The 16,139-nt window shown below is 33.8% G+C and overlaps 2 protein-coding genes across 2 annotated transcripts; both read right to left on the reverse strand.

Annotated features, from left to right (window-relative positions):
• Window positions 1-915: 915 nt before the first annotated feature.
• LOC132252785 (uncharacterized) lies at window positions 916-4,680 on the reverse strand. Its single transcript, XM_059733991.1, has 8 exons — window positions 4,312-4,680; window positions 3,784-4,011; window positions 3,466-3,710; window positions 3,198-3,377; window positions 3,004-3,108; window positions 2,863-2,932; window positions 2,258-2,331; window positions 916-1,149 (listed from the first exon to the last, which is right to left on the reverse strand). Exons 1-8 carry the CDS (start codon window positions 4,678-4,680, stop codon window positions 1,146-1,148), a joined length of 1,275 nt encoding a protein of 424 aa, XP_059589974.1. The 3' UTR covers window positions 916-1,145.
• A 1,560-nt stretch (window positions 4,681-6,240) lies between these two features.
• On the reverse strand, window positions 6,241-7,118 carry LOC132252786 (uncharacterized). The gene is made up of 2 exons (XM_059733992.1): window positions 6,981-7,118; window positions 6,241-6,900 (listed from the first exon to the last, which is right to left on the reverse strand). The coding sequence occupies exons 1-2, from the start codon at window positions 7,077-7,079 to the stop codon at window positions 6,241-6,243; spliced, it is 759 nt and encodes a 252-aa protein (XP_059589975.1). The 5' UTR covers window positions 7,080-7,118.
• Window positions 7,119-16,139: the final 9,021 nt, after the last annotated feature.

Consider the following 16,139-nt stretch of genomic DNA (forward strand, 5'->3'; position numbering starts at 1 on the left):
GGAAAGAAAATGGCAGTTAATTTTATTGAAAAAAATAGGATTTTTGGTAAGCCTAAAAACTCTAAGGATGAAAAATTGAAGAATTAAAATTATTTGAAAAACTAGAATTTGGAAAATTATTTGAAAACTAGAGTTTGGAAAATTATTTTTTAAAATCAAAGGGGGAAAAATGGAAGAAAGCCAAGTGGCTACTAGGGTTGCATGCCAAAGGTGGCCATGCAAATTAGAAACACGCAGTAGTGGGCCCAGGATGGGATGATGCTAGCAAGGATGAGACTGAATCTTTTGAGTCTTGTCTTTCATCCTGTTTCCTTTGCTTGTGTCACAACTATTGTCATTTCCATAGCAAATTCACTCAAATGGTTTCACCAAACCATGCACCCTTTGGCTAAAAGATGACTCCACACTATAAGAAAAAAGGGTAATAATGACGCTTTTTAGGCGTCAATAAATGTATACGATGACGCTTCTCGAAAGCGTCCTTTCCGCCTCTGTCAAGGAATGGGTGCAGGCAACCATGTCGCTTCTAGACAGCGTCATTGTTGATTGGTTTATATTAACACGTTAAAAACGTCATTATTGATCTACCTATGTTAACACTTACCATGTCGCTTCTAGACAGCGTCATTGTTGATTGGTTTATATTAACACGTTAAAAACGTCATTATTGATCTACCTATGTTAACACTTACACTAGCGCCAAGGAATGGCCAAAATATCATTTGTCTATTTCGACACTAAAAAAAGTGTCATCTTATGTGGATAATAATATTGAAAATCCCCCTGTTGAAATGATATATTTTTGTATGGCCTGTTATATGTAATTTTGGCTGCATGATTATTTATAAAGTACCAAACAATAACTTCAATATTACATCTTCCAAAAGAAATTGAATAAATTTGGGAATAATATAATGATAAAGAACTAATGTCTACATAGTTAATTAATACGCAAATTTGTAAATGTATCAAAATATTTACAAGCATATTTTCCAACTTCAACATATATAAAACAAGTACACATGTACCAAAAAACAAGGTCTCCAAATTCCTTATCAAAAATAATATTACAAGAAGAAGCCAAAAGTATTTATAGCCAAAAGTATTTTTGTTGGTTGCATATCCACTCCTGAACTTGAAATCTTTTACCTGTATACATTTAAAAAAAAATAATAGAAGAAACAAATTATGTTTAGTTAATATACATGCAATGAAAGTTAAATCTAAATCTATAAATGGTCCATGAAAGAAGTGCAAATGAGAATAACTTGGTATTTAATGAGATGTTATGCTTCAATGAAGATGAAAAATTGTTTAATTTGATACTTGTTTATAAAATATTAAAATACTTTTTTAGTTCATTATTAAGTTAGAGGAAACAAGTTAGGCTTTCAATGGTATAAATTCTACAATATGGAATGTAATATAATATTTTCTTATCTATGTCTAACATATCAAACTCATTTCTCATAAATAAATATATGAATATACCAATAGGTATGGTTTATAATTAGTTTCAATCATAAATCATCATATCTAGTAATATAAGACATTTAATATTAACCATTTGCAAATGACTTAATTTCTTCTTACAACTTTCCTATATTACCAAATTTAGTTAACTAATAACATTCCATAAGGAAAAAAAGAGTATTAAACTAAAAATTAAAAGAGCATAACCAAGGCAATAGAAACCTACAAATCATTGGTTAAATGTCATAATAACAACCATTCTAAAACTTGCCTTTATTTTCAATTCCAAAATTATAACCCAAATATAATAATTAACCCTACACAAAAAAAGCTCTCTACCATCCCTCCATCCAACAACAACAACCTGTTGATGCAACAACAACCTTTCCAACAACAATAACTTCTCCATACAACAATAACAATTTCTCCATACAACAATAACAATTTCTCCATGTAATAACAACAACAACAATAACAATAACAATAACATTGATGATCGATGGTGATAATTATATTAGTAATAATTTGATTTGTTTAGTCCAAACATATAACAATAACAACTTCTCTATGCAACAACAACAATAATAATGACAACATTGATGATCATGATATAATAATTTGATTTATTGAGTTCACAAATTATATGCTTCTTCTCCATACAACAATAACAAAAATAACTTCTCCATGTAACAACATTGGTGATGATGTAATAATTTGATTTGTTATATTGAAATAGTTTATGTATAAAACTATTATATTCTATCACTATGGAGGAAAAAATTACTTATCATGAGATGAGAACTTCTGAGAATCGTCAAAATGTGATCTACAACTCTTACTGGACTGAAATGAGGGCATCTGCATACATAAGATGGTAAATTTAAAAAATTAGTCCATTCAAGACTTCATTAATAATGAAAATCAAGCATTATAGATGTTAATTTATACCTTCAAGCATGGGTAAGAATCAATTGAGTTGCCAACATAACCCACTCAGATCGTACTTCATTAAGCTCAACTTCACTATACGATTTTTTTCCTTTAAACTAATAATTAATTGTACATACATGATGATTAGTTAAGTTAACAAAAAATTACTAAAGTATAGAAACTAATAAAATTTATTAATGAGTACATACCTTTGTGGATAGGAGGCTTGGATCAACAATTATATCTTTCATGTATCTCATCACATAATAACCACACTCCACACTTCCTAGTTGTCTTGGGCACTATAGGCACACATATGAATTATGGTACCATAAAAACATTAATATCATGATGTTTTATGTCATTATTATCTAAGTGACAAAACATAAAACCATATTCAAATTTTAGGGTTGATATAAGTGGTCATATGATATATCTTACTCTAACCAAGTAACTTACCACTACTTTTACCCATGTCGGCTCCCTCTTTGATGATCTTTGTTTCTCTGGTGGATGAATTCGTAGTGCCCTACATGGAAAAGAAAATTAACATTTTAGATACTATGCACTATATTCAAGTATGGAAATGAAGACACTTACATGTTAACAATTTCCTTAAGATCATCACATGGTTGCTTTTGAATCGGATCAAGGTAGTACGCAGTCATTGTCCTCATATCCAATGCCACCAAGACCCAGTGGAAACTACAATAGTACATTAGATATTATTTACTAATTAGCATTGATTAAGCTATTTAACATTTAAAAAAAACTTAATATTTTTCATAACTTACTTAGGGTTATATGGAATAAAAATGTAGTCAGCACACTTTGCATGCATTAAACGATTTGCAATCAACCTTGACCTATTTTCCTTTGTTGTCTCACCCATTCCAGCTTTAGAGACTAAAGCTGGATTGATAAAAGCAAATCGTTCGGTGAGCCTTGCATCACTTAGCTTTTTCTGTAGGTGCCTGTTTAAATTCCACATACCTTGATAAGAAATTATATATATATATATATATAAATTAACACACATTAGCAAGTTATAAAATTATTTACCATATATAATATATGACACAATTAGCCGACACTTCCTTAAATGAAATTATCATATCCATGTCTTCTTTCATAAGGAAGGTCTTAAAACTCTCGCCAAATACATCATTTGGGACCTCCACACCTTGTGCTTTCCCCTCATTTAGCATGAGACCTACTAATGCATCAAAATTGTTGATATCTTGAGGGTTTTCACCAATTTTCAAGTCATTTTCTGTTGTTTTTTGTCTTTTCCCTTTTTGAGATCCCTATAAAAGAAAGCACCATGTTTTCAAATGATATACATATCTTTATAAAGTATTGCAAATGAAAATAACACACCTTAATGAATTTAGTACTCAAATTGACTAAATGGGTTGGCCATAAAACTTGGTAGCCCACTGCCGCTCCAACTGTTGTAGCTTGTCCAGGAATGGGAATAGGAAGCGGTGTATTTGACTCATAGGGAGCATCCAAAACAACTAGGTAGTTGGGACCACAATCCATTACAATTGTTCCACTAGCCACTGTATTTTCTCTGGTCCCTACTGCCAACTCACATTTTCTTGCCTTCAAAAGTAAATTAAATTGTTAATTTCAATATCAAAAAATAATCAATAAATGAAGTTTAAAGTGCATTGACTATGTTAGGGCTATATTTAAGACATAAAGTTACATATTTTACAAGTAATAGTTGTAGTGGAATAGAATATTACTAGTAGTAATTATACTGTAATAGAATCTACCTAAAATGTAAGTATCAATCTAACAAAAATAAAAGCAATTGGAAGAAATTATTTATGAAAATTATCTAGGAATTTGTGACAATTACGTCATTAAACTAGGAAATGTAAACTAAAAATAACACACCTTCATGTGTGGTTCTATTTTCACAGGTAAGGTCTCCTCCTCAACTTTACGAATTGGTTTCTCCACTACTTCTGGTAGAAGCAACAGTTTTGATTTCATGTTGGAACTACTCACATCGGATTGTGGTGTAGCAACTCCTATCTGAGATAGTCTCGCTAACACATCAGCCTCAAACTTAGCTTGACGTTCTTGAGTTGCTTTTAAAATATCCCTCACAACACGTTCTGACATACTATTGAAATAGCGTCCAGGCGTGTAGTGCTTCCCTTTAGCTCGAACCCGACCAGTATACTCAGGAGTACCTAGTGCTTGAGAAAGTATGTCATTGCTCCCATTATAGCTTATGCCACTCTCTTGAGACTCTTTCATCAATTCATCCTAAAACAAAAGGAAGTTATGAAGTTAACTTTCAAATAGGTAAAACCAAATAAGGTGTTTAAAGATGTGATTTTTGGGTACAAAATGTCTACTTACTATTTTTTCCACTACTGGTAGGACCACATCATCATAGCTGCCATCTTTTTTTTGCATTGCCCTCTTCCAAAGTAAACTCCTATCAATGCTTTCTGTGGAGCCAGCTTCAATCATCTAATAGGAATGGAAAATTAAAGATAGTTATTAGATGACACATGTGGTTTTATTTCTATTTTTTTGTCAGAAAAGAAACAATTAAGAAACCCATATAAAATATTCCTTCATTACTTATACAATCATATAAAATTAAACCACAATAAGAACTAACAAAAACTTACCATCTCTTCTTCAAGTCCAGCATACCCTTTTCTACTTAGATGATGATTATATATATGCTTCTTTCTTCTCTGTTTTTGTGCTTCCCTATATTCCTACAAATTAAAATGGATGCTTAGTATATATATGTGGATGCATGTAGTATGTTTAATGTTAATTGTATTTGTACCTGGAATTTTTCAGACAACCTATTTTTCACAAAAATATTCCAATCTTCATCATCGATAAAATGATATTCAGCTGGTGGTTTCTTAAGAAGCTCTGGCTCATCTTTGAAAGGAAGAATATGTTTCACAGTCAACGTGTTCTTAAAAGATCGAAAACATTTTCCCACTGTAAGCATACAATTCCTTCTGCTTTTCTTGTCTAATGTAAAAGCAATCTACAAATTATAAAGTCATTAGTTTCTCAAAATTTGAAAGAAATATAGAGATTGTAGAAAACTTATTTATGTTAAAAAAAAAAGTAACCTCAATAGAGTCCCACAACTTATCCTTCAATTGTTCAGGGACATCTCGCCATGTGTTATATCTGATTGGTACCATCGTACGTGCCAATACACCTAAGTAGCTTGTTAGGTGCACAGAAGATTCTCCTACATAGATACCATCAGCATTGTACTTTATGACCAACTTTATCCCTCTATTCCTATTCCTTATAATCATGGATTTCCTTGTTGTCCCTCTATATTTTTTTTGTGAAAGGGTTTTCTCTTCCTTTGAATCCATGCCTATAACACATCAATGAGAAATGATAAGTATACCCATTAATTGCAAGTAAAATTGAATTTTTTATAACATGAACTCACATTAGTAACATGAACATACTAGGAACATTTTACATGCTAGATAACAATATTCACATGTTGTCATGAAATATTTAAAAATAATAATAATAAAAACTTACTAGAAGATCCTCACCAAACTTTTTTTTTATGGAACTAGAAATCATAAGCTTTGAGCTGAGACAAATTGATATCCTTGTATTACCCTTTAGATCACTCTGAGATATGTGTATAATAATAATCATGAAATAGGGAATCAATAAATTTAGAGACATGATGAATTTAATCCACTTAGAAAATAAATAAACTATTTACTGAAATGCAGAATTTCAATATTAACAAGTTAATGGGATAGTTACAACCTTCACAACAAAACAACAAGGTCATAAATTTAGTTACATAGAAGATTTGTTATCAATCCAGAATCCCTCACAGTCTCCTCGAATGCAAATGACATCGGAGTCATCCATTGTATCAAATGATTCAACTTGTGCCAAGGTGGTAATGAGAGGATGGTGTTCAATAGAATTATCCATGAAGTCATCAGAATCCTTTGCTGAAAATGAGAAGTCCCTTTCAGGAGTTGACAAAACAACTGACCATCTTGGATCAAGTTGGTCTTGTACATAGAATACTTGCTTGGCTTGGGAGGCTAAAATGAATGGATCTGATTTATGAGCCATCTTAGTGAAGTCAACTAATGTCAGCCCAAACTCATCAACTTTGACGCCGCTCTTATTATCAACCCAATTGCATTTGAAAACTGGAATCCTAAACATGGTATAATCAAGATCCCATATCTCAGTAATAATACCATAGAAACATAGCTCACCAAATACTGGATTCTTATCCTTGGCACTAGAAATTTGCATTGTTGTTGCTACAATGCTAACTCCACTATTCTGGGTAACTCGTAACTCATCACGGTCTTTTGTATTGTACTGACACCCATTTATAACATAGCCATGATACTTGGCCACGTAGTGGGTAGGACCATGTGCCATCCATCTTAAGGTTTCAGATATAGGTTCTTTGTCAGCAATGGCAACTTCTACCTGTTTGAATGGACCATAGTTATTAATATTTTTTATGATTAGTGCTAAGAATGGTGCAATTTTTAGAATAAATTCAATACCTTTTTTCGCAACCAATGAGTGAATGTTCGCATGTGTTCTTCTTGTAGCCACTTTTGTCTCTTAGATTGACGAGGATTGTTCAATTTCAACCATTTCATGTGTTCTCTATAAGATATGTATAAGAAAGTAACAATAAGTTTCCAAAATTAGTTTAAGTAATCTACACAAAATCAAAATAGTTGACCCTTACTCGATATAAGGTTGGATGATAGTTGTATTTTCCAACACATAATGATGTGCTTGCAACAACAAAGTACAATCAACTTCGGTGATATGACCTCCAGGAATAGGCGCCCCAACTTTATGGTCAACATTAGTGCTACTAGGAACTCCAATTGCATCCACATTTGATAAGTACTCTGTACAAAATTCAATAGCTTCCTCTGCAATGTAGCATTCAACAATGCAACCTTCAGGGTGGTTACGGTTTCGCACATAACCCTTTAATACTTTCATGAACCTTTCAAATGGGTACATCCATCTAAAATAAACCGGTCCACAAAGTCTCACCTCTCTAACAAGATGAATCGTTAAATGAATCATGATATCAAAGAAGGATGGCGGAAAGTACTTTTCAAGCAAGCACAATGTCACAACAAGTTCATTTTGTAACTTATCCAATGTAGACACATCAACCACCTTCTTACATAAAGCATTGAAAAAAAGGCTCAATCTAGCAATAGCATGTCGTACATGCTTTGGCAAAAGTGATCGCAATGCCACTGGTAACAATTGTTGCATCAGTGTATGATAATCATGGGACTTCAGGCCATAAAGCTTCAAATCTTCCATTGACACAAGATTTCTAAAGTTTGAGCAATACCCTTCGGGAACCTTTAACTCAGCTAAAGTTTGACAAAATACTTTATTCTCCTTTCTAGACAATGTATAACATGCAGGCGGAAGGTAAGTTCGATTCGATTCAAACCTTGGTGCCAGTTCACACCTTAAGCCCATGTCCATAAGGTCTAGGCGAGAGTTGAGTCCATCTTTTGTCTTTCCTGGGATGTTAAGTAATGTACCAATGATGCTTTCACAAACATTTTTCTCAATGTGCATTACATCCAAATTATGACGAACATGCAAATATCTCCAATACTCAAGTTCGAAGAATATGGACTTTTTCTTCCAACAATTGGCATAAGTCACATTGGATTTATCATGTCTTCCCCTTTTTTTCCCCCATGAATTACAAATGGCATTCATTTTCAATAGTATTTCCTCTCCACTTAATGGTTGTGGAGGTGATCGAAACTCCTGCTCACCATTGAATGCCTTTTTATGTTTTCTAAAAGGATGATTGCATGGAAGAAAACGTCTGTGGCCTGTAAATGAGTTCTTTCTCCCATGCTTCAACCTATGTGAATAGGTTTCCGATCCACATATTGGACAAGCAAAATATCCTTTGACTGTGCAACCAGATAAGTTTCCATATGCAGGAAAGTCATTTATTGTCCATAATAGAACAGCCCTCAATGTAAAGACCTCTCTTTGATATGCATCATAAGCTTCAACCCCTGTCTCCCACAAGGTTTTAAGGTCCTCAATCAATGGTGCTAAATAGATATCTATGTCATTGCCAGGTTGTTGTGGACCCGATATTAACAAAGATAACATCATAAATTTTCTCTTCATGCACAACCACGGTGGAAGATTATAAGTGATCATGACAACTGGCCAACAACTATACCTGCTGCTCAAGGAACTATGGGGATTTATGCCATCTGCTGAAATGGCAAGTCTAAGGTTTCTAGGTTCTGCAGAAAAATCAGGCCATCTATGGTCAATTACCTTCCATGATGGCGAGTCGGATGGATGACGCATTTTTCCATCAAATTCTCCACCTTGTGCATGCCATATGAGGTCTTTTGCGATTTTTGAGGACTGAAACATTCTTTTAAATCGTGGGATAGGTGGAAAATACCACATCACTTTAGCAGGAACTCCTTTACTCTTTTTGGTTCCTCTTCTATTCACCTTCCACCTTGAAGCTCCACATGTAGGACATGAAGATGCATCTTTTAACTCATTCCTAAAAAGTATGCAATCATTGGGACATGCATGTATTTTTTCATATTCCATTCCCAATGCATTCAATGTTTTTTTTGCTTCATACATAGACAATGGCAACTCATTGTTGATAGGCAACATATCACCAAGTAAGCTTAATAGCTCAGAGAAGCTTTTATCAGACCACCCATATCTTCCTTTCAGATTGTATAATTTAACTAAAGCAGATAATTTGGTGAAGTTTTTGCAATTGGGATACAAAGGTTTTTCAGCATCTTCCAGCAACCTTTCAAATAATTTTGGATTAGCCTTACAATCATCTTGTGCAGCTTCAACCATTTCTACTGTATGATCCACATTACCAATATGAATTCTATCAAAACATTCAGCCCTTGTAGTTGGGGGTCCACTACTTAGAGCTGCCTCCCCATGCCAAAACCAAGTATGGTAACTTTGGTCAATTCCATAAAAGAATAGGTGTTCTCTAATCTTTTGAGGAGTATTGAATATCAAATTTCCACACTGTAGACATGGGCATTTGATGGAGTTTTGATGTGCAGAATTTTGAATTGCAAATGAAATAAAATTTTCAACCCCATCCTCATAGTCTTTTGATCTTCTATCTTTTGACATCCAGGAACGATTCATTTGCCTATAATAGGTGAACTCAATTCCTATATAGCAAACATAAGCAAACAATGGAAATGGAAAAGACTTAGAAACGTTACCTTTAGAAAACACTCAAAACTTTCAGTTTCTCATTTGTGACATCAAAAATTTCTTTTTAATTATCTATGGACAAACAATTAGGATTCAGATGCAATAAAAAATTTGAACCCCATCCTAAAAAAAAAATGATTAACAATATGACAATAGAACCTTTTGATGCATGTTTTTATGCCTTTTAACATGTCCAACATCCAAAATCGAGTAGTAGTTCCTATCCCATGTAGGAATACATAATCCCTATGTGTTAACTGCCAATATACTCAATTTCATTTTGAAGAAATTTTGGCAGCATTTCCCCATAGTTCTCCAAGTACACAAAATGAACAAGGTATAATATGTGACCTTATTCAAATATGCACCCAGAGAACAAGAGGAAATTAAAGACTACCAAAATTTCTAAAAAGTGAATTAAGCACAAGCAATCAACTTCATAGATATTATGTTTTCCTACACTGTCCAATCGGACAATTCAAGCATCATTGCAAAAAAAATATCTTTATCACATTCTAGACAATTTAAAAGTTGTCAACTTGAAAGTGGCTTGGATAAAACCTTTTTCACCTTTGACAACTTAAATGTCTTTAGTATGTAATAAGAGAAACTTTTTATCTTACAATGATAGTTGAATGGGAACTCTAAGGTTTCATGCATGCATGTGTGATTAAAAGTAAAACGCAATTACTTATTGAATAATCTAATAATTATAAAACACCTAAAGATGTTCCATAATTATTGGTATATTTCATGTTATCCATTAACCATTAAACAAGATTATTTTAAGAAAGCATACGTATGGCCATGATTTGCGAATCAAGTCACACCAGTCTATGTCATAGCCTTGGGTCAAAATTTGGGCCTTAGTATCAAACTAAGCTGGGGAATAACTTGTAGAATTCAGGTACTCAATAAGATTTAAACAAAATTTAAAATAGCGCCTCCATTATATTCTTCTAACCACCCAAAGTAAAACTGGCATTATAATTAAAATATGTTGGTTTGTATAAGGAAAAATAATGTACCTTCCTTAGTCTGTCTTTGACTCAAGTCTTGCATCACACACCTCTCACAGTCCAATGTAGCTCACTGTCCCTTAAAATATGTATATGCAAAACAAATAATAAATAACATAAATCCATTAGTAGATATTAACAAATAAATAAGAAATAAATTAAAATAAGAAAATAAACTAAGAAAAAAAGACATATAAATAAGGAAAAAAAATTTTTCACACATGCAACAATGGTTAGATATTTTTAAAAATTTATAAAATTATTAAAATCAAACTATTTTAGTAATTAATTTTTTTAAAATGGTAATTAATACTCCTATAAAATAAAATGTATGCATGGTGAGAAAGCTAAGAAGATTCTTCCTTGTGCCTCTTTTCATTTGAGATTCTGACTTTTGGTGATGACCTAATGGTGGGTGAACCGTGAACCACACTGTCTAACTCGGGTCAAGTCCTTATTTTTTGAAAAATGACTGCAAGATGGGTAGAACTTAAATGAATGAGATAGAAAAGCCTGGTCTAAATTAAGGTGGCTTAACAATATTGTAATCATCTTGGCTAGGTTGTACCATATAGTGAAAAAAAGGTTACAGGCTAGGTCTTCAGCATCCAACAATTCCACCCTTTGATTTTTCCAACAAGTTATACCATCTAATAATAATACCTATGATCCTATACCTTAGTTTTGATTCGTTATGTATACAAAGTATATATAGTTACACTACATTAAAGTTTTTTTTTTCTCTAAAAAGTAATGAGTGTAAATTTTTAAATTAGGCTAATATTCATTTTTTTTTCACTTCTTATTTTTTTTCACTTCTCATACTGCCAAATACGTATTAAATACGATTTTACATGTTCAAGCCTTTTAAAACCTATAATTTATTCAAGTCTACAATTGTGCGTACAAATAAAATTAAAAAGTATTTGATGTGTATTAATGAAGGATGCCGGATTCAATTCTAAAGTCCTAAGAGGGTAAGATTAGTGATATATAATTGCCAACAAAACATAGAATAAAAGAAATATTAAAGCTCTCCAAGTAACAGTTTAATCTCTCGGTCTTCAAACATTCTTCACTAACACAGTGCATATCGGTAATAGATAATTCTTCAAGATATTATCATTACATAATCAACTATGGAAGAGTAAATATTTCACTAAATATGTCATGATGTGTTTTCTCTATCACATTTCTTTTGAATATGCATGCAATGTTTAGCTCCTGAAGTGTTTACAAATGCCCACCTTTGGATGATCAAAATCATTTTTTTTTTTTAAAGTTTTGAATGAGGATGTTCTTTTAATCAATTTTCAACCTAAATGCCCTACTGTGTAGTGTTGGGGACCTAATTTGGTGATTAACTATGGTTCTGTGATGTGGATTCAGTGCACTGTGGAATTTTGAAACTTCGACAAGTATCATCAGTATGGATTTGGAACAATATTTGATCCTGTGAAGTGTAAAACATATATAACATGAATTTTTCTGGTTTAGTTCTGTGCTTCTGACCATCTTAGCTTGTTACATCTCAATAACATACTTCCATGACCATGTCAGTTGCTTCATGAATGCATTAATGACATTGCTTTATTGGTTGATAAAAATTTAAAGCAACCCACAAAAAATCCTCAGTGGATAATAAGAAAAGAGTTCAGTAGGGATTCATCACCATAAGAAAAGTAAAGTCACTTCAGAAAATAAATGAAAAAGGATTCATTTTAAAACAAGTTATGATTCTGGTTATATTCAATGCGAATTCTGAGTCAACAGAATTTTCATCTGTTCTTGTTTAAATTTTACAGATAAAGGTTTGGGATGCACAGGAAAAGAAATGTACTGGAATGTTGATGGGGCACACAGGAAGTGTGAAATCTCTGTGCCCTCATCCAAGTAATCCTGGTATATTTATGTTTTCACCTACATTTTTTTTTTCTATTTATACTTGAAAGATGCTTATAATTTCACTTTTCATTCATCAATAGATCTTGTTGTCTCTGGTTCAAGAGATGGGTCCTTTGCTATTTGGGACCTGAGAGGCAGTTCCAGAACTAGACGTGGGGATATCTGGATACCGTAAGTTACAATTACTTGCTTATTGGATGTGATTGGGTTGATTAGTTTGTTTTGACAAAAAGGAAAATTTTTTGTTCACTTCCTATTATGTACACAGAATTTAATGCATATTCACTGCAACATCAAAAGATACATTTTACAACTGAGGCAAGAAATCGGAGAATTTGGCATTGTTCCATGAGATGCAGCTAGGATAAATAAAGCTTGATGAGACAATTTTGGTGAGCGTGATCTCAGTTTGCACCCACTTAGCTGCCCTTGATCAAGGCAAGGGCCCGCAAAGCATCGGGCAACAATACTGATGACAATGAAGCTAAGGAGAGGGAACCAGAAAACATCATGGCAGTGCGGAAGAGAGCAGCACAAGTAGGAGAGAGATGAGAAGAATGAAAGGTTAACTCAGTTCCGAATGTCAAAAAAAATGCCAGTAAGCTAGAAAAGAACATCATGGTGCTTATAACAGGTTGACCAATGATAATAGGAGGAACCAAACTCTTGAAATGGAAAGCAAAGAATTGATGATAGGTGATAGAGAACCTAAGAAAGCGCAGTCAGCCAAGCAAATACTACATGCATAGCCCATGCAACAGGGGGTGAGAGAATAATTAGATGACATCAACAAAAACAAATCAGGAGGCGCAAAAAAATATCACATAATTGATGACAAAGGGAGCTATCCAGAGAGGAGGAGAGGTCTGAGGTTCAGTTCCCAGTATTAACCAGGAGACCACAGTGGAAGGGCCCCATCAAGCATTAAGTATGAATTTGAGAAATTGACAGACTCAAAACAAATTTGTTGGAGCTTGAGGCCCACTATTCCAGCATGCTGCAACAAGGTTTTTCATATCAATTTTACAATTATGATAAGTATAGGACAAAGACCGGAGTATCTTACTTGGAACAATAGATGTGCAGTGGAAACCAATATTAACAACAATTCCTGAAGTTTGCTTTGCTGCATACAAAGCTAAGGTTGCCTGCACTTATATCATAAGAAGAATGCATTAGGTGATTGGCATGTAACAAAAACAAGAGAAGATGGGCACCCCAAACCAACCCACAAACAAATAAAGAAAGAATTAAAAAAATTAGAAAAAAGGGCAAAGAAAGAAAGATGAAACCATATCCATGTGAAAGCACCCAAACCTTGATATGCTGTTCAGATGAACTTTATGAAACCTCTAGTGTATTATGTAACAATTGAATATGATCATACTAGGTTCAACAATAAAAATCACCTACATCAGAATCATATTCATGCCCTAATGGAGGTAAATATCAGCTTTTAGAATAAATCAAAAGATCAATTTACAAAAGGACCCCTATCTTGGCAAAATGACCCATAATATTACATCCCAACTTAAGACAGATAACATGAGAAAGCAATTGTACTCTTCCATTTATCAGGTCTGATATCCAGAAAATCCCCAATGTGAGCTCCTGTTGTTATTAGAAAGCACAGTTTTATGTCATTGGTGACTGGTGTTCTAAACAAGCCCAAGTAAACTAGGACAGCAAAATCCTCCAAGTAATAAACAAGATATTTAGTGTCCATTCAGATACGCTTCTGGTTTTCTTCTTTTAAAATCAGAAAATAGTAGTAATTTTTATAAAAAATACAAGAACTCTAAGAGGCTTACACTGAAAAAGAAATGACTTTAAAAATTGTTTAAAACAATTGAGGTTCAAAAAATTTTTACAATATCAAATTTTAAAATTTTTGAAAGTGACTTTTAAAGACATAAGGTAAATCTATACTTTTTGGACAAGATGTTCTAGTTTTGTATAATAAGTTTCTGATTTTAAAAACAAAAAACAGAAAGTACATCCTAATGGACACTTGGATTATTGTTGTAGTCATATAGAAAGCTGATGGATGGGAAGAGCCACCAAATACTTGTACTAGTTCTATACTAACCTTCCAGGAAAAAGGTGCCAGGGCAGAGAAGTCATTAACAGTGTAAATGAGTATGCACATTAATTTAAGAGTAGGCATGTTGAAGGTTAGATTCATGGACTGATGCTCTTGGGTTTAGTAGTGGATATGCTTTGCATGGGCTAGGTTTAGTTTATGATAGGAGGAGGTTTCTTACCTCCCCCTTGCCATCAGTTGAGAATCCTTTTTGGTTTGGCTAAGGGTATAATCTTTTTGGTTAGGCCACAGCTATGATTTTGCTTTGGCTGGTTTAATTTAGGTTATGTTTGAGTTCCTTCCTTTCCTTGCCTTCCCTGTAAAGTGATAACTTCATATGGTCATATGAGATACTTCTTAATGGATTTATTTTCCGTAGTTCAACAGCTTGATATGGATGAAGGTATTGATACGTCCAGATTGTACAAGCTAGTCTTGCCTCTCCACTCATCAGTCATCGTTCATGATTCTGTAGGAGAGACGAGGTGGACCAAACTGGGCCAGATCGCAGGCTTGCATTGAGCCATAGTTACCTTCAGCTGAATGGGCCCAAATCTAGCCACATCCAAAAGAAATACCAAACCCAGTCCAAATTCCTACATCTTAAAGTAAAATTTAAATTGTGGAAAGTCTACAACCTGCAGTTTCCAACCGAGCCAAGCCCATATATTTTGGACCTGGTGCCTCAACCCTTGACTGCCCAACAAACTAAGAATCAAACCCAAGCCCACCAGAGAAAATTTTAAAACATGTCTCTTCCAAACACGTCATTTTTGCCAGTTGTTCCCCTCTCAATACCATTTAAAAAATCCCCCAGCAGCTTTCTCAACTGCTGCAGCCTCACTTGTCTTTTCCTTGGTGTACGAACACGGCACGTCCATACCTACCTACAGACGGCAGAGGCTGCACCTCCCCTAACCTCCATCCCGATCACCATGCTCGCTGCTGCATCTCTTCATCACTACACAAGGCAAGATCACCATGCTCACTGCTGCATCTCTTCATCACTACACAACGCAAGATCACCATGCTCGCTGCTGCATCTCTTCATCACTACACAAGGCAAGATCACCATGCTCGTTGCTGCATCTCTTCATCACTACACAAGGCAAAAACAGGGTGGCACTTCCCACCACAACCGAAAGGAGAAGCTGCAACAACCTACCACAACTTGCAACGCACCAGGCATACTACTTCTATAGATGTTATTTACACCAACCATTTAGTTATTTACACTATTATACAACAACAAGAACAAAATGCTTTGTATTTTTTCGGGATACCATTTCCCTGATTTTGTCCTCCCAAATTAATTTCCCCATCTATGAAACAATAATACCATATATTTGGAACAATGAAAACCCTTCCATTTGTCTTTATTTGAACTAATCTATTCAAGTATGAGGAAAATAACATTAGTT

This window comes from Vitis vinifera, chromosome 17 (assembly GCF_030704535.1).
Source record: "Vitis vinifera cultivar Pinot Noir 40024 chromosome 17, ASM3070453v1".
Taxonomy (NCBI): domain Eukaryota; kingdom Viridiplantae; phylum Streptophyta; class Magnoliopsida; order Vitales; family Vitaceae; genus Vitis; species Vitis vinifera.